Raw genomic sequence first — 27,574 nt, forward strand, 5'->3', positions numbered from 1 at the left:
CATTTTTGCATACTAGTGCACATCCCACAAACTAAACCCACAGAACAAACGAAGCAGATTCCAAAACAGCAAACACACCATGTAATCGTGCGTCTGGTTAGCAAGAACTGACACTCAGTACGGTAAGCTACAAACGGGAATCTGCAGACTGTCACCACCGGCCCTAAGTTGGTGGAACTGTCAAAAACCAAATCATCGAATGACGAGGATGGCGGCGAAAGACGAAGGCCAACAGAGAGCACAATAATGCCATGTTTTTAGTTATACCATGCGTCGAGCTCGAGCGGGAGAACTGAAAATTATAAATCCACCCAGGAGATTAGACGCGGGGAAGCAAGCGTACGGTCCCGAAGCTTGGTCGGACTTCTACGTTGGAAACCGTAGCGCAAACGAAGGTGGTTGCGATGGAGACTGGAACAAAACAAGATTCTCTTCGCAGTGCTGCAGGTTACCGCACCTAACAAATGTCAGTCCTTTTGGAGGCTCCGGCGCAGTGGAATAAAACTGGCATCGCCCACGTCCTCCGTTGGCCACACTGGTAAAATTTGGCCTTTTCTATGTATGTACCGATCGGTTGCGGCGATTGCTTCCCGCAGCATTTTCGGCTGGTGGTTTTTCGACAAAACCTTTATGCTTCTTGTTCCACGCTTCGGTTGCTGTCTCTTTCGTATTGCCTCACCCTTCGACGAGAGCGGGAGAGAATCATGAAAAGGATTCTCGAGAGAGATGTTTCCTACACAGCACCAAAAAAAGTTGTAAGAGGGGTAAAAGACAGAATGCGACTATACAGCATAAAACACTGGATTGAATGAGAAGGAAACACATACTGCCATTTACAAAATGCAGCATTTCCCTCTCATCCAAGTGAAGCAGCAGTTGAGTGTTGAAAATAAAAAAGAACACAAAAAATCGATCCACCAAAAATAAAAATGTGTGAAGAGGATAACAAACGCTTTTGGGATCGGTTATGCTTGGAAGGTTTTCAGCGATGGGTAAAACCGCCGAAAAGCCTCGAGGGCATAAATGGTCGAGTCACCAAAGTTCGAGAATGGACAAAATATGTGTAGGTTAACGCCACATTTTTGTTGGCTTCGTCATTCGAATATGCAATGATGATAGCAAAAACCGATTTTGATTTCTGCTGTTACGAGCATTGTTTAGTTTGGCAATAAAGTACTGAGCGCTATTTTATATATTTAAAACACAGTGCTATCTAAAAATATATATTAGCATTTAAAAATGGCCAATTATTCCTTCAGTGATTTACACTAAGCTTTCACCGATTTCTTTATTAATGATACATTGTTTAGTTACTTGATTATGATTTGTCTTCCAGGGCCACAACGTTTGCATAAACAAAAAATATTCGCTCGGAATGTGATACACACATTAGCTGCGAGGGTTTTGACACAGTCTCGATGGGATTTGGTACCGGTCCTGTCGTATGAAAGACCGGTTCCTCTACATCTACTGGTCCGCTCTTTCCATATCAAAACCGCTCAATTCCCCAAAAAAGGATAATATTAAACATTTCATACAAAGCACAACAACAAATCATTTTTCCATTCTTCCTCGTCGGGCGTTAAACACTTTTTCCCGGTTTTTGATTAGTAAGGCGGAGGCTGGGAAAATAAATGGGTGTGCGTAAATTATCCAACTCAGGGGATTTTTTAGGGTTCTACATTACAAAAAAGGGCAACTAAACAAAGGAAAAGTGCCTGCGCGGAACGCAAGTGACTGTTGCAAATATCAGCGAGGGGAATGCTGGAAAGGAAATGCCATGGATTGGTTGGATGTGCTGCAATAAATGGGGTCGGTTGAATTATTGGATGGTATAACCGCCAACGACAAGGGACTAGTCGTAGTCCGTCGAGCCGGTTCATGGGTTGACGAAGGTGATGGAAATATTGTTCTCTTATCTTATCGTATTAAATATAAATCCCTAGTTTTTTTTGTTTTGGGCCGATCGTTGCAGCGGTTGAAGCGAATGAAGCAGCGTAAAACGTACTACTTGCAAAATGTTAATTAGAATGTTATTTGTCTCACAAGGTAGATTTTTGAAGAAAGGAAAAAACACTCTGCGTAGATGGTAAGACATGGAAAAAAAAACTATATAGCACAGTCCATGAACTCTTGATATGATTTGATGAAACATTCAAATTTATTACGAATTTTACTAGTAGTTACAACGAGTTGTGATCATATTATTGGGAAATAATTGTACAACAAAAATAATATCAATAATTTTCGTTAGACTCATACAATTTATTACACTTTTATTTCGTTTATGCTCTTTTCCAGAAGACATTACACTGTCATGTAGAAAAACAATCCAGCAATTCAGGTTTCTGTTTACTTGTTCCTCGCCGTTTGCACACATATATGCTATTGAAAATTTTTCACATTTCGTTCGAACCTATATCCTACACCAGATTACGTATTCAAGGGTAGCATTCGCAAGGAGTGCCTCATTTAGTTGCTCACAGTTGAGCAATAGAACGTCTCTCACTTTCTTCCAGTCATTCTTAATTAACTTACTTTTAAGAAGTGTACTCCATCTTCATCCTGGTTATGCCACATTAGTTGATGCGAATTTGAATGAGATCCAGAAGAAAAAAAAGCGAATGAATCCAGTGCAAGTTATAGTTACAAGTGTTTGATAGAGAATTACATGCATCAGTTATGGCAAGCTGGCATTTTAGACTGGGTATGATGTTACTGTTAACGCGACAATGTTTACTTTTGTCACCGATAAGGTACACTATTCTTCCGAAAAAAAACAATGCTCACAGTTGATGAAGGCCCTTACACTAATGAATGACTTGTTTCTCTATAATGCAACTCTGGTTTAATTTACGTATTTCATTTTTAATATGCTCGAATTTTAGCTTTGAACAGAAAAAACATACAATCACAAACGTTCATTTAACGCCCATTTAGTACAGTTATGTTTCTTGTTACTATTGCAGAACTTATCAGTATTCCTTTCTGTGTAACTTATCTTTTGTTCATACTGTCTATTTTATTATAAAATCGACGACGAAATTATAACTAACAACACTAATGTTGCGTTCTGCTGTAAAGTATTTTAATAAATTAATCAAACAATTTAACACATTCATATGAAAGGAAAAAAAATAAACGATAACCTTTAGCACTTAAACTCATCCATTAGTTAATACGAATCGTTCAGCAAATGGCAAAGCCAAAATGTAAAGAAATATAGTCGTATCTATGAAGTACTGTAACGTAAAATATATAACCTTCATATTCCTGTACAAAACACATCGAATTAACTAGATATTTTTAGAAACGAAACTATAATACGGCGAACTGATTTGCTGTTTGATCTGTCTCACTGATGCATGAGAATTGTATGGAAATATTTATTCTTTAGTTTGGCCATGTTCGACCAACTGTTGTAGATTTGCTACAATTGCGTTCGGTAATTGATACGCTAGTCATATGAATGTGTATATGTATGTTTATATATGTGTATATATATATTTATTTGTGATTTGTTCGCATTAATTCTAACAAATGGACAGATTTGCATTTACGTCATTAATATTTCTTGAGGTGTACACAGTGAGTAGAATGCAATGTTTTAATGGCATTACATTGCAAGGAAATGTATATCTCATGCAGGTCAATGGAAAGCTGAAACTTTTTCGATCTTTTCCCGTTCGTCTATCAATTTTTTTTATGAAGGATGAGAAGAAGCATGGTCTGCCTTTTTTTAGTTGGTTTGCATCTTGCTTGTGCTTGACTAATGTACTCACTTTTGTCACAAATGGTTAGAGACTCTTATACACATGCTTTTGATGTACAAAAATCGCACCTTAAAATTAATTGTTAAATGTTTAATTACGTATATAGGAGGGAGGGCGCTCTAAAAAGCGCATTTCCTGTTCCAGCTGCTATCAATCAAATGTAGCACAAAACGTACGCACGATCTTCGAATTTTAAGAAAGTAGCTGTTGCGTTTGAGCTTAGTGTAACTGTTTTTGAACCGATTGTTTTACAGCATTCCTATTGCTATGGTCTTATTTCAAATAAACCTAACATCTAACTCTATGCTTACGTACAAATTAGAAACAAAACATAGTACGAGAAAAAAAGAGGACGGGTGCCACATTAGACGATAAAAAAACAGAAACTGTATCCTATGCTACTAACGATCATGTTAAGCTTGAGTATGATTAATTTAGTTTATTTATTTGTTTGTTTTTTTGTTTGTTTTTTTTTCTTTTCGTTTGTTTGCAGACATTCAGACATTTTGATTCGACCAAACAGACGTGCTACGCTGGAAATGTGTCGAATGTGTAATTTTACGGTATTCCACATCCAAGCGGCTCGAGCTTCTCGAGATGAGAAAACACTGGGTTCTTACATCAAACTACATGAGTAGTATTATTTAATTGTAAAGAAAGGTAAAGTCTTACAGGATAGAGCTTTCTGGTTTCCCTGCGTTCCTCAATTACTGCAGGTGAAACTTATGCCGTCTATGATCATATATTAGTATTAATTAGAACTTAAATTACACAATGGACACTGGATAGTTTAACTTATAAGGAAAATTGTTTCGATAAGGAAAAGGGGATAGGTGGCATTGATTCATTACCAGAGCAGATCGTCTGCTAGTTCGCAGTAGGAATCGCGATGTGGATAGAAATAGTTATCAGTTTCTTACCTTCTAGTACGTATATTTGTTCATTTGTTTTCTATCTTATTATTATGCACCTATCGATTTACGTTTTCTGCGTTAAGTTCCGTCCTGCTTCCTTTCGTTACAGAGCTTTAGTATTGTTTTGTTCTTTTTTGTTTTCTATTACATTACAAAACACACTTACACTTAGTTGGCTGTGTGACAAAATACGTATAGGCAATCATAGCTGTCTATTGCTTCGACTTCTCCTGTCGAGCTGTAACTTGCATTTGAATGTAATTTGCTGCTTCTTTGATGGTTCAATGATGGTAATTTTATTATGTTTAACCTTTGTTTTGAATCTGTTTTATAGGTATGTATATTAATGTTTCAAGTTTTCTAACCGTGTGATTCTGGGTCTAATATATTGCATTTTGGTGGATGTTTTACTCTGTTTGCTTTTCACTATTTCCATGTGATGTTGGCATTGAGATCTATGTATACTGTCACCATTACGCTATTGGCTGCTATGCGGGAATCGTGAATGTTGCTGTGAGTCCTTCATTCCTTTCGGTTGATTGCGGTTGCGGAGGAGTCGTTTGCGTTCGCAGTCTAGCTGTTGGCAATTAAATTGTAGCCATAATTAATGCCTTGGATGTTGTCTCGAAGCAGTATTTCTTCCAATTGGCAGCAAACACGTACGATACATTTTGTTTATATTGTTGTGGAGCATCTGAGTTGTAGGATTGTTTGATTGGGCAGAAGTTTATGTGTCAATGCTCTAAAATCAACCAGTCATTGCTAGTATTCAAGTTTGTGCTATGTTGGGAAAATATTTCAGCGTGTAAAGAGGACACCAATCGAAACAATCATAATTAGGACAACAGGTGCATTTAAGCGTAATGAAAAGAAAGAGAAAAAGAAAGAATTAATTATGGAAACGAATAGAATAAAATGCATTGAACTTAGATACAATCCATAAGCTGTTAGTAGGTATAAAGGAATGGGAAGTTCAGGAGTAATTGGTTTGTATTTTGTATTTTTTTTTTGGGTTTGGCTCGTTATAATTACTTTGCTAACTTCTCATTATCTGAATGATGTCCATCTGAATTATCTCCAACTAACAAGAGATCTTTGATACAGTACGATTGCTTCATAATGTTGCATATCAAGTTTACGGTAGCTCATGTTTGCACATTTTTCAATGGAGTGTTCGATAAATATTCGAAAACAAAAATATTTTAATCCCATCGCTTATTATGTTGCATAACCTGTAAAAGAGAAAAATAGCGTATCATAGAAAAAACTTTAGTCGATTTTTTGCATTTTTTAGATTGATAAATGTCTGGAAAAGTCTTTAAAGGTTTCATTCTGTCATTCATTCAAAGCGAGAGTTGTAGGAATGAACACAATATAAGTATGCAACAAAAACAAAAAAATAACTCAGCATGGTGTATACTAGGAGCAATAGTTTAGTAATTAAAATGCCTACAGTAATAGCAATACGGTTGGGTTGTAAAAGAATATTTTTTTTTACAATAACTGATTCAAATAACAACACGAACGGTAGATATTTGAGATAATATGAAATAATTTAGAATAATGAACTACAGCTGAATTGTAACTTTGCTAAACATTAAGACTGAATGAACAATGCCATATTCATCGCAACAATAATTATCAAAAATAAAATAAAGGAAAACGCACTTTCAAGCGACTGAAGATTAAGCAATTAAGCAGTTTGGAAGAGTTAAAAAAGAATTGGCAATCTTTTAAAAAGTTTTCAAAATAATCAAACATAATTTAAAAACCGGAATCAACTTAGCCAAAAGACTTAAGTATTCCTTCCAGATTGGTTGTGGTATGGGTAGGTTTAGGAATTAACTTTACTAACTGCTTTCAGGATGTCTTGATTCGTTTTATTATCCAGACCTCCCATCATACTGAGATTCCCTCCGACGCCAACGCCCATTCCGCCGAGCCCAAGTTTTAGATCGTTTTGCGAAACGATTGACGGATGGTGCAGGTGGCTCCCGAGGTTTCCAGTGCTACCACCGCTTCCAGCGCCGCCTCCTCCACCAGCTCCACCACCTGCTCCAGCACCGTTACTGGTTTGCTGCGAGCCAACAATCGTGTGTTCTTGCTGACCTTGTTTTTGGCTGTGATGCTGTTGGGCGGATTTAAGCGATTCATTTTTCATTTTGTCTTGTTCCTCGCGCTCACGCCGGGCCTATTATAGTAAGTGGGATAAAGTGACAAAAATTGGTTTTTGTTTTCTTGTTGTTGCAATACAAAATCACTCGTGGAAATGGAATGCAATTTCATTGCTTCTGGATAATCAATACTTCTGTATATCGTACCTGTTCGTTGATTTCTTTGACTGCACGAAGCTCTTTCTTTAATTTCATACGACGGTTTTGGAACCAGATTTTGATCTGTCGCTCCGTTAGACAAAGGGCATGCGCAATTTCGATTCTTCGACGGCGGGTGAGATAGTGATTGAAATGGAATTCCTTCTCCAGCTCCAGTGTCTGAAACCGTGTATATGTTTGGCGACCGCGCCGGCGTGGACAACCGTTGGGACCTAGAACAGAGAAAAGTTGTTCTGAAGAAAAACATTTTTGTTTCGTTTGTTGGACCAGAAGTCTTATATTCCAACTCCCTGTATGATGTATAATTGTTCAACGCTTAGAGTTAAGCATAAGTCCACGTCACATTACAATATGAGCGTGGCAGAAACTAAGAAAGGTTGCTATTTATGTATCAGGTTATCGACGGAGCGTAGAATTAGCAAAAGAATCATTAAAATTCCATTCGAAGAAACCCGTTTAAGAATCAATGAACCGTGGTAAATCAAAGTGCACAACATGGCTTAAATTGTATTACAACTGTGTAAAGGTACATCGATGGAAGGTATCCATATCTCCTCTATGCATGAAACTTTCTCCAAGACGCGGAGCACACGATTCAAGTTTAAAAAAAATACCACTTTGGTGCTATTCTTAAACACCTATTAATTGACTAAAGATGGCCGCTTTCACACCTCGGCGCTTGACATATCATGCTTTCCGCTCATGACAAAGAAGAGAGCATGTTGAGGCACCGAATGTCTATTGCCCGACGCTCTTAACTGCTTGCTGTTGTGTGTTCAAAAACCCACGACGAGACAACATGAAGGTGTATCCAAAGCTGAGGAAAGCACGCTTAGCTCGAATTTCCCCGCTGATGATGAAATATGACGGTCGTAAATTGTTGACATTCCACTATCAGCGAGACTACAGGGAATTGCTGTAATATGTTTAACCCCTCGAGTGAAAGAGCAACGAAAGCGGTGAAGGACTACACTAAAAGGAGAAAGTTAATTTTTTTCCTGCAGGAAACATCTTAGGGCTGAAGAAAACAGTCATCGAGCAAGTAGGAAGATGTGGCCAGGGCAGTATTTATGACCGTCTGATATTAAATTCTTTCGCAATAGAGCTCATCGAAGGAAGGAACAGATCCTTTGGCTTACGTCCTTCCATGGTTGATGAAGTCATAGTTTACCCCCCAATCTGCATTTCCGTCGAAAACCAAAACCTACAAATGCTACGCCGGAGTGCACCATTGGGTTAACGGATTCGAACGATATATGTTACCCTAGGGAAGCACATGGAACCTTTGGGGATCGATGTTTGCTTGTTTGTTGGCACCATATTGTTGAAATTTCTATTAACCGTTAAGATGTTGGGTTCTAAATGAAATTTTAGTGCTACATTCAATCCACGAAAATCATCGACGCCTGCGCATCAAACATCAGGCCGGCTGCGAATTGTCGATCCGTCACAAGGAAAACATGCTCTAGCGTAGGTAAACGAAACTAGTTTCGTTTAGACACGTTTTCCATTGCGCGATGGGTTCGTCTACTATAAGAAAAAACTGAAAGCAAAATCAACTTTTCACGAAATAGTCCGTCGGCCCTGTAGCATTCCATTTGGAGAAATACTATAATCGATATTACAATCAATGCTTACTTGCACAGCATTATATTAGTAACTGACCTACGCTATGTTACGCTTCAGGTTCTGAAAGCGAAACGCTTATGGTTGGTGTTTTGTCGTAAAACAGTGTTATTTATTACGCGCCTACCATGCATCAAAAGCTCATACACTTACTCCATCCGCATCGAATTGACCACTGCAAACGGTCTGCGACACGCTAGCAAAAGGGATACAAATATATTCCATTGAGGCCAAACATTCAAAGAATGCACTTGCTAAGAGTAATAGCCAACATCAGCCATACCTTCGTGAATAGAAAGTGGTAATGCGCACATAAAACCACGTGTTCACGTTGTTGATTATATTATAACCATCATAAAACCAATTATTGTCAATCCTAGTGCCAACAATTTCGTACACACACGCACACACACTCACATACACTTTCGAGCAGTTTTTCGCCGCTCTCTTGCTATATTCTTCTTTTACACCTAACTATCTGACGTAACGCAATGCATATTAAATGTGTGCATAGTATTTCATCGTCAACCAACTTATGCAGGCAGTAAGCGAAATAAAACTCTGCAAACCATGTACAATTTTGTAAGCTTAAGTTTGGTTCCACGTTATTTAATGTGAATACGTTAGTTGATGTTAAACCTGCGCAAAGAAAACATAATTGCAAGACACGATCGAGTGTTTGATTGATCATATAATTTTCTATGCTCGTTGGCATCAGTTTGTTTTCTAAACATATAATAACAACACTTAGGGAGGACCCAGTAGTGTATGTGGTAGTGTTCCCACTACAAGAATAGAACACAACCATATACCGACCGTTACCTCCCAGTATGTACGGACCGAATACGTGGTAAAAGTAAGTCTACTAAACCATTACCTCAAAAGTCATTACGCCAAAAACAGACAGGGAGATAGAAAGAGAGGAGGAGAGAGAGAGAAAGAGAGAAGGAGAGGGAGAGATAGCAACAACTTAATATTTTTCACGCTTTTTCATCTATATAACATATCAAGTCTCTCTCTCTCTCTCTCTCTCTCTCTCTTTCTCTCTTGTTGACTTAACGATCGTTAAGGTCATGCCCGTCATTTATGGCTCATGAAACTTATTTTACCACTTTAGTTTTGAATAATTATGTTTTCAAAACACTTTGTTTACCATGAGTGTGTCATGATAAATCGATTTATCATTTTCGGTTCATACTAATTCAATATTAAAGAACAATTGATCTATTTAATTTCGAAAGTTCTTAAAATCTACCAGGTCAAATTTGATGAAGTTACCGAAATTCAGTTTGTATATTATAACGGGTAGTATATGTTTTTTTAGGAAGAATGCCATATATTATGGTACCGGAGATACTCCAATCTAGTATAAAGTAACGTGCCGCAGAGTGAATCATATCACCTTTAATCCCTTTTGTTTTACATCATTCAACTAAGCAATTTACTGCTTCTTGCAAAAAAAGAAACATTGTACCATGTCTGACCGTAACGATACGATTCAATATAGTAGGCACGAAGTGATTTGTTTTATACCAATAGCTCTTCACAATTGAGTGTTTGTTTAATAGCAAGCCATTTGATACATTTTAAGTACTTTGTAACGGTGCAACATCATTTGATGGTATTTAAGCCGCTAGTGAAATGCTTTACACGCTTCAGTTTCAAATGTTTGAGTTTAGATTGTATTGAAATTCACCGCTTTAAAACTGGCGGGTTTGTAAGACAGCAAACATTTCACAGATGGCAATGAATGCTGTATCATAGCGTTTACAAATAACACAATGTCATAGCTACAGCTCATAAAATAAACAAACTTAAGTATATTCTATGAATGGACTATCTAAGACTAAAACAGATCGTAATAGCGCTGCAAAACAAACCACGCAATTATTCTAATGTAATGTAAAAGAGACTTGTCTAAAATTATTTAGTTTACGCTCCTGTATTTCTACTTGTAACAATTATTTTTTTTATTATTACGGCTGTTTTTATATTATCACTGTGAACTGAATTCATACGTGAATTTTTTGGACTATTTTAAAACCAAAAATCTTTCTGTTTTACATGTAAAATTTCGATAACGGTGAGCACAGCTTGACACGGTTAAATATGCTAATGTCAAACAATAAAGCATCCTTCATTGCATGCAATGGTGCAGGCATGTTTCAGTGTTTTATATATGGACCTATTAGGAATTCGAATCCAGCATTGCTGCAGAAGGGCATTGACCCTAACGCGAGGATCAGCTGTGTACAATTGTTGAATATCTTCGTTGATCTTAATGGCATCTTTTACCTAGCTTGAGCAATGTACAAAATCCATTTACCCCTGCACTAAGAACAGCCATAAATAAGTGTCATTTCCACGTGCTATTTAATTTGCTCAAAACTTAGTTCAGCTTAGTAGAGACTACCGTCTCCCCCTATTTCATGTGATCACAATGAGTCGTGACGCATTGACTTTGCCTCTACATTTATTTTCGACTGACATCGCGTACCCCAAACAATTTTTACGTTTCTTCAACGGCTGCACATTTTCGCATACACCGGCCATCGGTACAAGGAAATGTCTTGCTCTTCACTCACCCCAGTAAAATGGGTGTGATACATAAGTATCGAAAACATTAAACACATCACTGTTGTGAAAATGTGCAGTTATAATAGTACACTTATACAACCCAATACAAAATGTCCAATACAACAAAATCTGCCTGTTCTTTTAAAAATTGATACCACAAACGATTCAAGTGTTCCATATAATCAAGACCGTATGGTATATTTGATCTCGAAAAAAAGGAACGGTTATGGAATTGGAAAACACAATTAATTTTAGCTAAGACTGCTCCGAGAAAAAGTTTATCCATTCAATGATTTCGCATTACTTCGGAATTGTCTTGAGATATTAAATTATCACACCCTCGAACAGAATGATCTGAGCTATGGTTCACGGTTCCCAACTGAAATGGTTTCCTGAAGAATCACATTCATTTTCTGATTGCCATGGTAGAATCAGTGGCCATTTCTTTTTCTCTGTTCCCGTCATACAAGGCATGGCATATTCAACCGGAACACGTTAGTGTGTCGCACAACATAGCACGACGTTGTAGAGTTAATTGGAATTTTTCTTCTGGTACTGAGCAAATACAATGGCAGGGGTTGGATGTCATGCTGGCCTTGAGGACCAAAGAGGGAATACGTGATGAAGAGTGACAAGAATTTGCATTTATATTAAAGCGAGAACCATTGGTACATTCTCTAACCACCACAAAGAAAAAGTGTCTGCCACAGCGCAAAATGAAGAAGGAAAATGTAGTTTCAAATTGTATAACGTTCATTATTCAAACTTTATATAAATAGAAATATCAGATTTAACGACAAGTATTCAACATTGTATAAACGGAAAGTAGGTAAATAAAGGGTATTTGAATTATGTTAAACATACAAAGCTATTGTTTTGTAACATTGCAGGTCGTTCGTGTCGTATGAAATAAATCAGTAAGAAAATATTGCTAAAATTTGAGAACCAAACTACATTCCAATCTTTTGTTTGTTTTTGCTCTTGTTGCTGGAGGAAACAAACGCCGACGGTTTTTAAATTATGACGAACCATACCATTACAAGACACATTTTGGCGTGTAAATATATTTCCTGGAACTCGACTGATTTTTTTACATTCTCCACGAAATAAAAAGACTAGGTACAAATTATAATGAATTTGTTAAAATTTCCATCACTCCTACGAATCACAGAAATTTTACTCATTTCACTGGGTTTCAGAAGTAGGCAGTTCCCTTTAAAAGAAAATCAACCAACCGTAACACAAACTGTGAGGCTCGTCCAAACATAAGATTAATTACTATCAACTTTGACTATAAAAATTAAAACGAAATGTTTTTGTCCACACGAAAAATATGCAATATACAAACGGGACAATAAAATCAAGAGCAAGTTTCAACATGGCACACAAATGGTGAGCAGCGAAAGAATGACCCAAAAGTAACAAATTACAATTGAGCTATGAATGCCGGGGGGAAACAGCAAAAAAACAGCAACAAACAAAGAATGATGGGTCTGAAAATAAGAAAGCTTGTTATAGCTCAGGTGGTGTTTTTAATAGGACATCAAATATAAATGAATTCAATTTTCTTGATTAACCATAATGAGTTTAAACTGCTATTGCAACAAACAGTTACCATCCACACTCGAATGCAACATTCGGACTCAAACAGGAAAAGCGAAGCAAAACAAACTGTGCACCCCATTAGCGAACAATGTTATTTGTTATGATTGTAATAGAAGATGGTTACATTTTGTCTGCCATGCATAAGTTGCTGCGCTAGTTAGGAACGAATATGTTACACTGGCAAGGTGTATCTATCGCGGTTGGGGAGGTAATGAGACCAGCGTCGGGTAATGGATATCTAAATATTTACCATTCGATTCCAGACGTTGTGTCGACCGAGGCTTTCCAGCACTCCAGCACTTCGCTATTCGTGAGCGAGCTGATACTTTTTTGGCTCATGGGAAACAGGAATAATTTATTATAACTTCATTGTAAACATACCAAACAAAACGATCTTAAAAACAAGTAAACGATCAATTTGGGTGCGATAGAAATGAATAAAAATGTTTTCAATCGCTCTTTAAATTAGTCAGAATTTCATACAACACTGTGTAACTTTCAGAAAATGAGTGCTTAAATGTATGTTGATCTTTCAAAATATTCTTATTCCTTGCGGATCATTCGTTGCTAAAGAAAACCTTTTTTATTTCATAAAACCCATCACTTACTATCCGAATAACTTTGATTCAATCGTAAAAAATTAGATCTTCTTGAAAAATTCGCAGATCAATCTTGTAGGACACATTGAATACTTTGACTGCCTTTCTGATGCACAAAAGAATTAACGCAGGAATATATAAATATATATATATTATTGTTTGCGTTCCATAGACCAGCATAACATTTACTATATAAGCCATTACCCTTAGCCTTTAGATCGAGCTATAATACATTCTTATTTTATTTGGGTATACTGAATTATGCTTTTAAATTTAGAGAAGAATAAGGGAAGGATTGTTTAACGTTAGCTCAGTCAAACATACAACAATCAAACATCAACACTAAACAGAGCAAAAAGTTTGTAAAACAAAGAATACCGGAAAACAGATAAGTGCACGAGATGAAAGAGTGCCATAATATTACTAAATTCCCCATCTGGGCGTGGCATTAAAGCAAACTCCAGCAAACGCATCACAAAACAGACACTCACATTTCCTGGTGAGGTGCATAATAACAAAACTCAACGAGAGTGCAAAAGATAGATAGAGCTTAGGAGAAAAATCGATTTTCATATCACACAAAAGGCGAACACTGATTGACCTAAGGAGAAAGAGAAACGAAACACCGGACGGATGAGTGCAAAAAATTCATCCATAACGACTGCTTCACGCGCTACAGTAATTTTACGACAGTTTTGCTATGATTTCTCTTTCATACTACCAAACTTTTCAATACAGCAAAAAAAAAGATATTCTAAGCAGCGGAACAGTATCCCAAGATAGCACAAAAGCAAATATAGCTAAAGTAATTTAAACTTCTGTATGTGAGTAGGTAAACTATTTACATTCTTTATGTTCAAGCGATTTATCCAAAATTGTTCGAAAATTTTTACTAAAATTTATTCCAATTAATAACCCTCTATTCTCATCATTTTGAATCATCCTTTTTTCAACTTCTAGATTTGTGGTAGAACATTGTAGGTGTCAAGATACAACTAAAACTGTTATTGATTTCTTTTTATGCGCATGCGATAAAACGAAACGCACTTACACCATCAAAAAGATTGCCTCACACCTGCTTACGAGAGAGCAGGTGTTGAAAAGAATAGAATCTAAAACATGAACAAGCGCCATTACATGAATTTTAGACACATTATTCTAGTATAGAAAAGTTATTGATAGTTTTTTTCAGACATACGAGACATGAATATCATGAACATAAAATCATCCCAACATATATGTGTTGTGTATTTTCATTACTGAACATCGAAAGTACAACCTGTATAATTTACATTTATCTTTCATACATGCACATTGGTTAGACATGTAAAGAAAATGTGGCATTGTTGTGTTTATTGATTTAGTTAGTGGATTAAAACTGTATTAATCTACAAATAAAAACTTGTTTTATTTTTTCTTCTTTTACTAGAAGAAAAATTTTAGCTCTCTGTTCTGTTAATAATCAAAGGTTTTATTCGTTTGCTATAGTGAAAGATCCTTTCGTTACAAAGTAAAACGAAAATATAAAACTGATTTCGTATAAAAAAAATGTTCAAAACTGTTCCAAAACGCATTGGTCCCGACTCTTGAACATTTTTTAACGCAACACAATGACCACGATTGCCACAAGTGAAAAATTTCGACAGAAAAGTGTCCCACCAAAATCCATAAATTATTACAAGCACTATGCAGTGGGAGAATCATGCTCGATATAAGGAAATCTTACGATCACACACATTCAATCTTTGCTTCGTTCGACTAACAACCGGTCTATTCTATTTCTATAAATCACACCAAATAAGCATTCGATTTAAGTTTAACAAAGAATATCACAGAAAAAGAAAGACGAAAAACGTAAAACAGTGAAAGTAATAAAAAACGATCCGGCAAAGCTAGACAGTTTACCTTTTTTGTCCCTTCTTTAAAGGTAAAGTAAACCGAAACGGTGTAGGAGTGTGATCGAATGTTAATATGTACCCAGTTGAACGTTTTCTTCTTCAATTTTGCTGGTCGCATTGCAACGAATGTAGGCTCCTCTGTGTTGTACAAAGCAGACTAGAAATTATATTTGATACGAAGCCTCTATATAATTCATTTGATCTATTCTCATATAAGCAATGTGCGATGCGATATGCTATCTGAATTGATTCCACTGTATCCGAGAATCATTGTTAATAATTCAAACTTTGAATAATTGTAGCGTATGCAACGAATAAACCTCTTTATGCTTCTCACATCATACAATCAATTTTCGAGATTGTACATTATTCTTCGCATAAATAAAATCAGTCATTCAGGTTGGTTAAAATCATTTGAAATACGATGAACCTAATAATGGTATCACATTTTTATGAAACATTATGATATATTTTTCAACTTAAACTATCAAGAACGTATGCTTACTCATGCATACGTCAATACATCTCAAAGATGAAAAGATATAAAAGCTTGATAGTAAGCATGAAAGATGGCATGTCTACAATGTGTGTTCAACAGAAAATAACCCATACGTACTATAAGAAGAAAATAAATTTGAATGGTGACGTACCAACTCAAGTTTGTGTTATTCAGTTTATTAACCATTTGCCACTGCATTATGGTGATGATCAAGAAACAGGAAAGGTCACACAGTTCAAACAGTTGAGCTTGTTGCAACGTGTGTTTACCAGATGTAGCCAGATGTGTTCGAAACATATTCCTCATAACGTTATTTATTTATTGTAGATTTACTGCAAATTAATCTCTGAAGCGATAATGGTATCACTGTTTATGTTTGATTTCTTTTTCAACACGTGTATTAATCAATCACATTTGAAATTATCTTTGTATTGAGTTTTGAAAAAATATATGCCGATGCTTACTCGGAGCCATGTTGAGTCAAATATTATTTATTTCGCTCATTTACTTATGTTATAAAGGAGTGAATTCAACGGACATATGTTCCAGATTGTATCATTATGCTTATACAAAATGGTGAAAAGTAGTTCCCTAACAACAATTGAAAGAAAGCATATCTTTGCAAGAAAACATAGAAAAATTTCAGAGAACGCATGAACTTAAAGTCCAAATAAAACAAGTTGTTTGCTCCAAACAAAAAAAAATGTGGAAAAAATTAGTTTGAAACTCCGAGCATGTCTACAAATCTATGCATTCAAAGGAGCTATTGTGTGAGACTAGTCATAAAATGGTTATTTACGGCTACTGAAGAGCTGTTAAATTTACGATCCTCGTAAACACATGAATGAGTATACTGTTCTGTATGATCGGACTACTTTTATATCGATAGTGAAAGATGAACTGGGGTTTTACCCAGAAATGAAGTTGTTGCTCATATTCATACAACAATCAACATTAATACATCATAATTGTTCTTTAAATTAAAACTATTATCAAAACAGTTGTACATTATTTATGGTTGCCCTCCAACTATGAAAGAATGTCTTTTGTAGTCTGAAAGGTGTGTAAAAGTAGCAAACCAATAATATTACTTTTAAATTTATCTAGCAATCGATACTGATACAAGACTGCTCTATTTCATATAATATACTCGCTTGTATAAATGACGCCAATTGTTTAAAATTATTCTTAAAACATATCATTTAAAAGACTATCACATTTGCTATTTTTACTATATGTATTTTTTTAAGAAGCGACTTATATTCATAAAAATATTTTTACTGTTCAGTTTCCTTATTAATTAAGAAGTGTGTTTAAAAACTAAAGGTAGCGTGAAACAGTTCTTATTTCAAAAGAAACAAAACATTAAATAGTCAGTGCATGCAGCGCTGTCCGCATGCAAAAACCGGTTCCAAAGATATGCTTTACTTTCCAGCACGGTATCATGGCTGGTTCCACGATTGGAACCGTGTATCTTGAATCTTTGTGCTGAACAGTGCATAACAAAAAAGAAATAACCCATGAAAAAAGAAAGCAAGAAGATTGCCTAGAAAATACTCAACCAGTTGAGTTTTCCAACAGAATAACTATCAGAAAGCAGATCAATGCCGCCATATCAAAGTGGTTTCTATGCTACAGACACTCGAGGTATGATGCTGGACAGCTGGAAGAAGGGGGAAAGAACAGGAAAACAAAGAAACTTCGTCTTGCTTTGGTAGAAAAAGTCCTGCAGTGGACGCAAAAGACATGCGTCCAGGCAGTTTCGTTGATGTAGACGCATAAAGGAAAATGGCGGCAAATTTGCTTTTGTTGAATCTATATATTCTCTTGACGTGAATTTATTACACGTTCTCCGCTCGAGATACATTTTTTCCACAACAACCACCTTTTATTTCCTTTTTTGCTCCCTCTTGTGGCTATGCCGGCCATCTACGTTGACCAGTTAATGAGACAACAAGTTGTAGTATTTTGTAATCACAATGCATCTTTTGCGATAGTTTGTTCAACAAAGCCTTAGTAGGACCTACGTGCTGTAGATACATATTTTCGTCATTTTGCAAACCCATCAACGCTGATGAAAACGAAATACACCCATAACATTTAAATTAGACGTGCGTTGTTGTTGCTTACTTACCAGCAAAGTCACCACAAACTACACGATCAAACGGGTTACTCATCCAATCTGGAATGATAAACATAATATAGTATACCATTAATATAATGCATTTTCTTATAGCAGAATCAAATACAAAGCATTATTTAATTTAAATCGAAATTCAACTTTATTGTACTAATCAGACATCCTTAGAATGCCATTTCAACGTTTTTTTGTCTTTTCCTTGTCATGTGAATCCCGGCATCACTATCAGTAAACTTCCGGTTTATACAATCTATAAACATCATAAATTATTAGCGTTATTTTGACTAACTCTGTAATTGAAATTTAATTCGATTCGGTTTACACTGTTTTTCTATTTGGTATTTGTTTGTTATAAAACATATTTTGATAATTTTGGTACAACATGGTTAAGCAAAGCAATAAAATATTTAGATATAAAATATTATTTTTTAATTATTGTTTTGTAAATGATTTTCTATTTAGATCATAGCATTTCACTCTATTATCAATTCATAGCATTCGACTCTACCTCAATTTATTTCAAAGAACAGTTATTATTCAGGTTATTATGCAGATATGCAAAAAAAACGATACATGTACCGAAACGTAAAAGTAATGCAGAAAACCTTACGGGTACAACTGTTTTTTCTTAAAGTATTCCAGTTTTCGTAGGCATCTTAAACTTGTTTGTACGTTGAATTGAGCAACAAACAACAATGCGCAACTGAATAATCTCATTTCCACAACATGCTAGAATGAAATTCTATACCCAGCGCTATAATGCTGGCGCACAGTTTTCAAACTATATTCCATGTCAAAGGGCTGCTCTTATGTTTGTTTCTATATTCCGTCTAACGAATTAAAAATGCAATTCCAACCTAAAAACAAGCCGTTTCTTTATAGTTTTGTTTCGCTTTGCCCCTTTCTCAATTGTTTCTAAATACACTGCACAGTAAGACGAAACTTTATTACCATAGAAAGCATGAAGAAATCGTTCTTTGTTTCCAATGAACATGAAGTTCATAAAAATTCAAAAGAATCGGTGAGATGGAAACGGCTAGAAAGGTTTGCTATTTCTATTTTAGCAAAACGCAAATGAAAGGGTTGTTACGCGTTGCAACTGTAAATGACGCATGCGATGCAAGAGATAACGATGTACCATGGTAATATCGTGATATCAAATCTGTGACCTACAATTTATTGCACGCTACACCTCTATGCATAGTATGACCCACCCAAAAAAAATCGCTAGATTCCTGTTGCATAAAAGTATTATATTAGTTTTGTTTTGACAAGCGTACAACGTCCGTAGCGACGAACACCCTACTTCCTGCTGGGCTGAATCCGATAGCAGTAAGTCACTGCATGAGGATTCGGGCTCATTACATCACCTACACTAAAGAATGTTATGCCTGAGGACGCCTTTCAAAGGTGTACCGAAAACTCGAATGAAGAGAAAATCAGGAAAACAAAAGATTCGAAGGGTTGTTCTTTGCTTTTGTGTAAGGCCAATCCTTTCAGATTAACTGCTTGCTTGAATATTGAATAACACGACGGATACATCCTGCGGTGTGGACACTTTCTAATTTTAAAAGCAAGCTATTCGGCAATTTCTCTTCTACCGTGTATTCACAATCTGCACAAGAATGCTCATATTTTCAACTATGTCCTTGAGAAAGAGAGAGCGCTGGAAATTTTTATTGCACTTCAATGAAGTATTGCATTTCGTCGATAAGCATATTCCATGTAATAAAACAGTTAAAACAGTTACAGAACATAATAAAGTACTCATCACCAGTATACATATTAAACAACAGCAATGAGCCTTAATTGCAACAAACGACACGTTTCTTTATTTCTGCATTAACTGTATTCCTGTTATTTTTTTTTAAATAAATTGTACGCCTTTAGTTAAGAAAAACAAAAATCAAATCTTTTAATCATTCTGGTTAGCCTTATTCTTTTGTGGCACTGTGCTGTGACATTGTGATATAATCATATATCTACACCAACAACGCTTTAAAGAATGTAGAAAAGTCAAGAATAAGGTGACAATACTTTGAAAATGTCACATTCGAAGCAGAAAAGAAAGAAATGCTCTTTTCTTTTGCTTTCAAACGCGGTACAAGGGCGCTGTGTCTTCATATTAATATCAAAACCACCATAAATTTAAGAATTAAAGTTCTATTCTGTCGCTTTGGAATACTAAAATTTGGAAAATAAATTTGAATAAATTAAGCTTAACTTTCAATCTCCACCGGCGGAATCTCACATTCGAGGTACAATCATTCCCCGTTTACCTCCTAGTCAGACACATTCAAGAAACGATTCGTTACGCAAGATCCAAATGTAAATGTAACCGTTTAAGTCGTTTCTAGTGGCCCGACCAGGTTTTTGGTAACCTAAGGACAGCCCGCGTTAAGAAAATCTGTGGTTCTTAAGTTTGGGTTCGTTCTTGCTCCGTTTTTTCGGTCTCTTGCTTACACTTACGCCCAGTACTCAGAGTTGTCCCACGCATATCGAACGATAGACTTGGACGACTAGGTTAGTTGCATGAAATATTCAACACAATCTCAAACAATATGATAATATCAACGCAAGATATCCCCAAAACCTCGTAACGTTTGTAGTTATTCGAGTTCAAGAACAAAATGTACAACCAATAGCTTTGTGAAAATAGAAATAATGACAAGATAGGTCGAAGTTAAAAACAAAAAATAAACTGATAATTACAATAAAGTACTGTCAAACAAATTATTAGCGACACAGCAAATTCACATTTTCACCTAGACATGAGTCATTTTTTCAGACATTTACTATGTAAAAGTCATCTCGAAACCCCTTGTAATCAGTTAATTAAAGCATCAGTCATAAGGCGTTTAATTTAAAAAAAAATAAAATGGAAATAATCATTTGTACCAAAATCGAATATGTCTTGCAAAATTTACAAGATTTAATACAGGTTATTCCCAGCATTTTCTAAATGCCTAACATTATGCTACGGGTAGTGCTAATGAAACCACACGGATTATCAATATTTTTTATTATCAATATTCCTTATTCTTCTGTAATCATAAAAATGATTATTTTCATGCCATTTAAACAACTTATTTTTGGTTTTAACTCATGTATTTGCTTATCTGCAGCTATGTAATTGTTTTTTAGATTCGTAACATTACTACTTTATGTTTTATCGAATTTTAATAGCAATGAAACTATTTTACAATAAAACATCACTTTCATAATCATTGCTCGTATAAAGTAATATGTTCAAAGTGCAGATGCATTTATGAATGTAGATTCATTTATACTAACCTGTGCTTGCAAATTTCTGAAGAGCTGATTGCGATGCTACACAGGACGGCAGGCCAGTAAATAGAACGGAGTTGTTTTATTACCAAAGTGCGGCGATAGAAATAAACAGAAAAGATGAAATATTTAATGAATCAGAACGAGACATTGAATACGTTTGTTGTATGTGGTATCTCATGACATATTTCACAATGAAATATTATTCCAACCAAAGCTTATATTGTATTCCTATAACCTGTAACAAAAGATTGTTGACGAATTTCGCTTTAGTTTAGATAACAGTAAAACTAGTTAAAAGTAATAACATCACGTATATAGCTAAATGTTTGTTAAAGGTATTAAGAATCAAAAGAACAATTCAAATGCACCTAGAACAATATCATTTAATTCACTGGAGCGGGGTTGATCCCTGCATATCATGAGATGATTGTAACACATTTTTCAACAGTTCGAAAACTGAATTCAACGGAAACTGACAAAACATAAGTCATTACGTTTGACTACCAAACCCTTTTGCGATAAAATATAATTTTAAACATTTCAGTTCGTATCAAAATATGCTATGGAATGGATACTTTGGACGTTTACAACGTAAGCGGTACGTACGAAATTATAAAATTGTTCAACAAAAACATGTTTTTTATCATAAGTTGTATCATTGGAAAAGCGGATTCGAAACCATTTCTATACTTATTACGTCATCAGTAGAATTATTATTGGTATTTTTCCGCCATATTGAAGTGGACAAATTGTTTGAACCAAACTATGGATGTTTTAACATATTACTCACCAGTCACTAGCCATGGATGACGAGTTATATCAGGCAAGCCCGACTGTCCACCGCCGACGGATGAAGAAAGCTGAGAGCAGGCCGACCCCAACGAGTCAACGCCAACTCCCGCAGACGCGGCAGAAACCGCCGCTGCCTGTTGGTAGAACTGTGCAATACTGGCGCTGCCGGGAACCCCCATCGGTGGATAACTGTTCATCACACTTTCGGTATACCTACTGCTGATAAAGGACGATACAATAAGTAAACGAAAAACATTGTTTCACATATGAGATTCATTCGATTTGCTGAAAGTGCACGTGGGCCATGGTTACCTGCACGACTTGTCATCTAGGCCAGAGAAGCCTGGCATCGTCGAGTAGCTCGTGTGTGTGGTCGGGTGGTTTGAGACGAAAGGATACATTTTGCTAGTTGGCGGCGAGTTGGGGCTGCCTTCACTACCGGTGGTCAATGGACTGCCTTCCGAGTTCGGCGTTTGTGACACTGTCGAGTTCGAGTTGGAAATGGACTGTGATGAGATCTGAGAGCTAATGAACGGCTGGAACTGGGCGTATTTCGGTAGCATGCTATCGATTATAAACTTTGACATGACCGCATCACCTGAGGCACACCAAGGGCGCACGGTGTTGCAAATGTTCGTATATAGATCGAAAGTTTTGCAGCGGTATCAATGGGAAAGGAGTGGCGACGATCTGTTGACTACTCCTGACGTATAGCGTCTCGAGGCTGGGGCAAGTTTAGTTAGAAATGTTAATAGGGATTGGCAAGAGCTCCGAGTTAGTAAAGAACCAGCAGTTAGTTGGAGGTACAGATTAGGTAAAATATCACACTTACAGTTATGCAAGGTTGTTGGGAATCGCCTGCAATCAATGATGTTGGCGTCTTCCACTTAAATTATTCTGAACGGTAACCACAATTTTAGGCCAATTGATACCCGATAGTGCCTTTTGCTCAATTCGATGTATTATATACAGCTACAGCGCTGTATATCACTAGAGGAGTTCTGTTTGTTTGGAAATGCAATTAGTTGGCATACGATTAGGGAGCTGATACAATTTCGTCGAAATTATCATAATTTTTCACACATAAGAAATGAAAAATAACACATTTGTTTCTTCACTACGTTAAAGCGTTGTTTTCGAACAAATATTTTAAGCACTTTGGATAATTTTACAAGTGTATTTTAGTATGAGTAAACCGTTTGTATCATCAATATTATCACACATGTTTTTCTTTCTCTTCCTCAATGTATCGTCACTTTTCAATGCACCGACCATTAAGCAATATCACGGATTCCACAAATAATTGCAACCAGCAAACACTTTCAACGGTACATTTTTTCCTTCTTATTTCCAATGAGTTACACTATATAGCGTGCTGGTGCGAAAGGAACTTGTTTCAATCACTGGAAATCGCCACTGTAATTACATTCACTGCTGTTTTCGCAAACCATCGGCTGACGACCAAACGTGTAATAGCTAAACTTCAACCCGGCCTAAAAACGATATTTGAAGGAATATTTCTAACAATTTGTTCACACTTTGCCGTATAATGCGAAAAATCACGCTCGAAAAGTGAATGCGACGGTATTCGCGTTTTCTTATTCACACCGCCGAAACGATGGCTATTTTAGAAAACACGGCAACGGTCGCCTTTATTCCTACTGGTGCCCACCCGATCGCACGCCTGCTTCAGAGTGTTGCTTTATTTTTACTGTTATTAATATTATAATAATAAAAATGCGATCGTAGAAGTCCGAAGTTGTTTACGTTATGACAAGTAGTTCGTTTATGACACAATACAAAAGTTTCGCATATAACCACGCAAAGCATGAGGAGGAAAACCAGTGCGAGAGATGAAGATGGTTTCTTCTCTGCCGCGAGAGAGCGAGCGAAGCAAATTGATATTTTTAACCAATCTGTCGTATTCTGTAAGAAAAAAAGGGAGATTGCACGTGTTCACTCTGTCTCACATCCACAATGGCCGCTCGCTTGCTCACTCTCCTATTCACTCGAACGCAAGGAGATAAGTCGTCTCGTTCTATTCAACAATATGTGGAACTCTTTCCATGAGGAAGATTAATTTTCCCCTATGATGAGAGCCCGTTTTTGTGCGACACTCAACAAACTTGTGCATGAGTGCCCTGAAGCCCAAATTTACACATTACGCACCAGGTACTTTTCCCTGGAGCAATCAAAACATGCCGCGTGGTATAATAATTATCAGAAACGTTGTTGTGCAAAGCTCGAAACGAGTGACTTTAGATTTGGTGCCATTTTTAATGGTTTTCCATTTACTGTCATAGCCCATCGGACCATTGAAACACTCTCGATAAACACGGAACAACAAATGCTTTTGGTTTGCGCGTTGCTGGAACTTACAATTCACATGCTCCTACACGGTTTCGCGACAGTAATACGTATGATGAATAGAGATTGTGGTTACGGTGACCAGCACGACCAAGTGAATCGAGATCACTTCTTGGTCGCTCACGGGTCTGCACCACACATCTCTCTTTCGCGCGCATTCTTTTACACCCAGAGGAAGTCTTGAGCTACTGGCTTCGGTTTCCTTGCCTTTGCTCGTAGAACGATTCCAAGGAAATGGAATTGTTGCTCTTCATCCCATTCACCAACGAGAGGATTGGCCATCTGCAAGTGTTGTAACCCGATCACCGGTGTGTTCGCTTTTACTTCACCTTGGTGCATTGCAACAGACAGAGAGAAAATATAGCATCGACTGGATATCCAGGAGGCGAGAGGCTTCAGGAATGATTTGTACAATCTCAGCTTTGCAAAGGTACACTTTTCGCTCTTACCTCGGGGACATGCTCTCTTCCCAGAGAGACATTCGAAAATGCATTTATCTGCTTGGAAAAATGAGCTGGCATTGACGTTCGTGCAGACAAATGCAGACCGTCTACCATCAACCGAGTTCCTGAGGTGTGGTGAATTTGTAGTGAAGGAATGTTTCCGAGAGAAAATTGCCCGTAGCTGACGTGTTTCGAATCGGATTAAGAAGATAAGAGTATTGCCATTGTTCGATTCAGCTAAACTGCTCGAATTGGTTCTTTGCTACTTTCTTTGGCTATAATAGTAATAGTTTCGGGTTACGAAAAAAATAAGCACCCGACAGAATGGCAGGTGTTATCGCGTTACATTTGGCACAGTAGAATTATGCAACGCGATCATTCCAACATGCGCGTATTGCATGATATGCACACTGCAATAAAAACATACCATCAGTTTCATAATCAAAAGAGAATTAAACCATTCCCATCACTTGCAATTCCACTGTCGGTAATAATTAACTCACATATACAATCGAGTGCACTTCTCAGGAAATCCTGAGATCAGAAATAATCCTGTTATCGCAATGCATTCTTTGGTATTCATGCATTCTAATTGAGTTTAAAGCAGTCTAGTCACAATTACATAACACTTGCAGAATTGTGTTCTACTTTCAATATGCTGGATTTTTACACTTTAATTTTTCTCAGTATAATTTCTATCAACTATAACTTAAATGCTTCAAAACATAGAATTCTCACATTACCGCACCAGGCGCCTCCATTTACGTAAATGTAAAACTGACAGAAATAATTTTATTTCATTAAAAAATATTCAAACTACATATGTGAAGAAAACTGCTTGAAAAATGTTTAAACAAAGCTTTTCTAACCTTTTCTAGCTTTTCTAATGTTTAAAGGCCTTAGCACGGTTCCTTCATCTTCCTACATTTGGGAAATTTTAATAAATTTTATATACATCTTAAGGTCTTAGTTTTTCTTATTTTGGGGCTGCCCGATGGTGTATGTGACAAACGGCACCGGTTCACACGTCAGGACAGGGGATCAAATCCCATCCGGACCGTGCCTCGGAGCAAGGACTGACTATCCGGCTACGTGGTAAAATAAGTCTAGTAAGCCAGAAATGGCCGGCGTGACCTTAGATGTCTTTAAAGCCAACAAGAGAGAGAGAAAAAAAGAGACATCATAGTTTCAAAAGTAATTTACTGATAACAAATTATAATACAGATAAATTTTTATTAAATTTTCAACGCTTTATTCTGGATTTGTTTGATTTAAGTATTCTATCTTAAAGTATCAAAGACCTCGAAAATGTCTTAACTAATTTGAATCATTGGATTTGGTTTGGGCTGTAGGAAATGTTACCCCTATGGGTAAGCCGGTGCAAGACATGCGCCATAAATACGCATCTAAACTGAGTCCAACTGAGACCATTCCGCGATATATGTGTGAGTATCTGACTGGCCTACTCAGCGAACCTAGTCTAGTAAGCCTATTATAAAACTGATACATGAGTATCAATACATAAAAAATACAGGGGTTTCCAGCCTAAATGATAAAGTTGAAACTCTACATAGAATCTTTATAAGTTATATTGGAATCTTAGCAATACGGCCAAGCCGTTATTTATGAATAAAAAACATGCAATCTTTTATGGAATCTTACTGACTATCTCGACCTTATTAAAATGACAAATTCACGCATTCTACATATTCCTCTTTCTGGCGGCTCGGTGGTGTATGTGATAAACGGCCTCGGTCCAGACGGCTGGACCGTGTTCAAATCCCATACGGACCGTACCCCCGTAGCAAGGACTGACTATCCGGCTACGTGGTAAAAATAAGTCTAGTAAGCCAGAAATGGCCGGCGTGACCTGCAAAACCCGTCGTTAAAGCTAAGAAGAGAGAGACCTTAAAGCCAACAAGAAAGAGACATATTCCTGTTTAACTTTAATCGTTTCCACTAATGGTTGCATCTTTAGTATTTCTACTGAAAAAACCTACAATTGCAAGTTTGGTTTAATAATTTTGGTAATTATTTTGTATAGAATAACGTGTTTAATATTCTTGGTCAAAAATAAGTTCATGTTAGGCTACTCAATTTATCAATATAAATTTATAACTAAACAGGACACAGCAAATGATTTTTTTTTATATTTATGTACAGTACATCTGTAGTACAGCACCACGGTTTATTTGTACAATATTGAAGTAATCCGCTAAAGACGAAAGCTTCCAATGCCATATACTACTAAACTGGGCAGGGTTCTTAGCGTACCTGCAATTCATTTACCGTAAAACATAGAAATGTAGACTGGTTCCAATATCCATCCTTATGATTTTTTAATTAAAAAATTTTCAAATTGCTTTTTAAATTCATAGTAATAGTTTGTTAATAATTGTTATTTTTTACCGATGCTGAAAAATTGTCACACTATGTTGTTATCAGCAATCCGTGTGATGATGCCATATCATACACTAGACAACATGCCAGTAGGCCATGTGATTACTTGCACACCTAAATGCACCCTTCGCACATATATACACATGGACACTATAATCCGTTGGGAAACTATTAATAGGCTCATAAAACAATTTAAAACCTGTAAAAGTTTTTATTTCTATCATAAAACTTGCTACCCTCGAGGCTTCAACAAAAGATACGAGCGACGGGCAACCGTGCTGTAAGCGAGGGTATTTGTTTATGTTTCATGCCTTTTA

The 27,574-nt window shown here is 36.5% G+C and overlaps 1 protein-coding gene across 13 annotated transcripts; it reads right to left on the minus strand.

Annotated features, from left to right (window-relative positions):
• Positions 1-2,244: 2,244 nt before the first annotated feature.
• On the minus strand, positions 2,245-25,901 carry LOC125760972 (homeobox protein abdominal-A homolog). 13 transcript variants are annotated; one of them, XM_049421638.1, is made up of 10 exons: positions 24,427-25,899; positions 22,880-23,048; positions 22,360-22,771; positions 22,046-22,266; positions 21,259-21,294; positions 17,959-18,006; positions 7,009-7,232; positions 6,543-6,878; positions 5,720-5,919; positions 2,245-5,467 (listed from the first exon to the last, which is right to left on the minus strand). In XM_049421638.1, the coding sequence occupies exons 3-9, from the start codon at positions 22,632-22,634 to the stop codon at positions 5,890-5,892; spliced, it is 1,170 nt and encodes a 389-aa protein (XP_049277595.1). In that variant the 5' UTR covers positions 22,635-22,771; positions 22,880-23,048; positions 24,427-25,899; the 3' UTR covers positions 2,245-5,467; positions 5,720-5,889. The 13 variants fall into 13 exon arrangements, with proteins under 13 accessions (XP_049277595.1, XP_049277593.1, XP_049277594.1 ...); XM_049421636.1 differs by having other exon boundaries at positions 22,880-23,540; XM_049421637.1 differs by lacking the exon at positions 24,427-25,899 and adding an exon at positions 23,720-24,373.
• Between the last annotated feature and the right edge of the window lie 1,673 nt (positions 25,902-27,574).

The sequence above is a fragment of the Anopheles funestus genome, chromosome 2RL (assembly GCF_943734845.2).
Source record: "Anopheles funestus chromosome 2RL, idAnoFuneDA-416_04, whole genome shotgun sequence".
Taxonomy (NCBI): Eukaryota; Metazoa; Arthropoda; class Insecta; order Diptera; family Culicidae; genus Anopheles; species Anopheles funestus.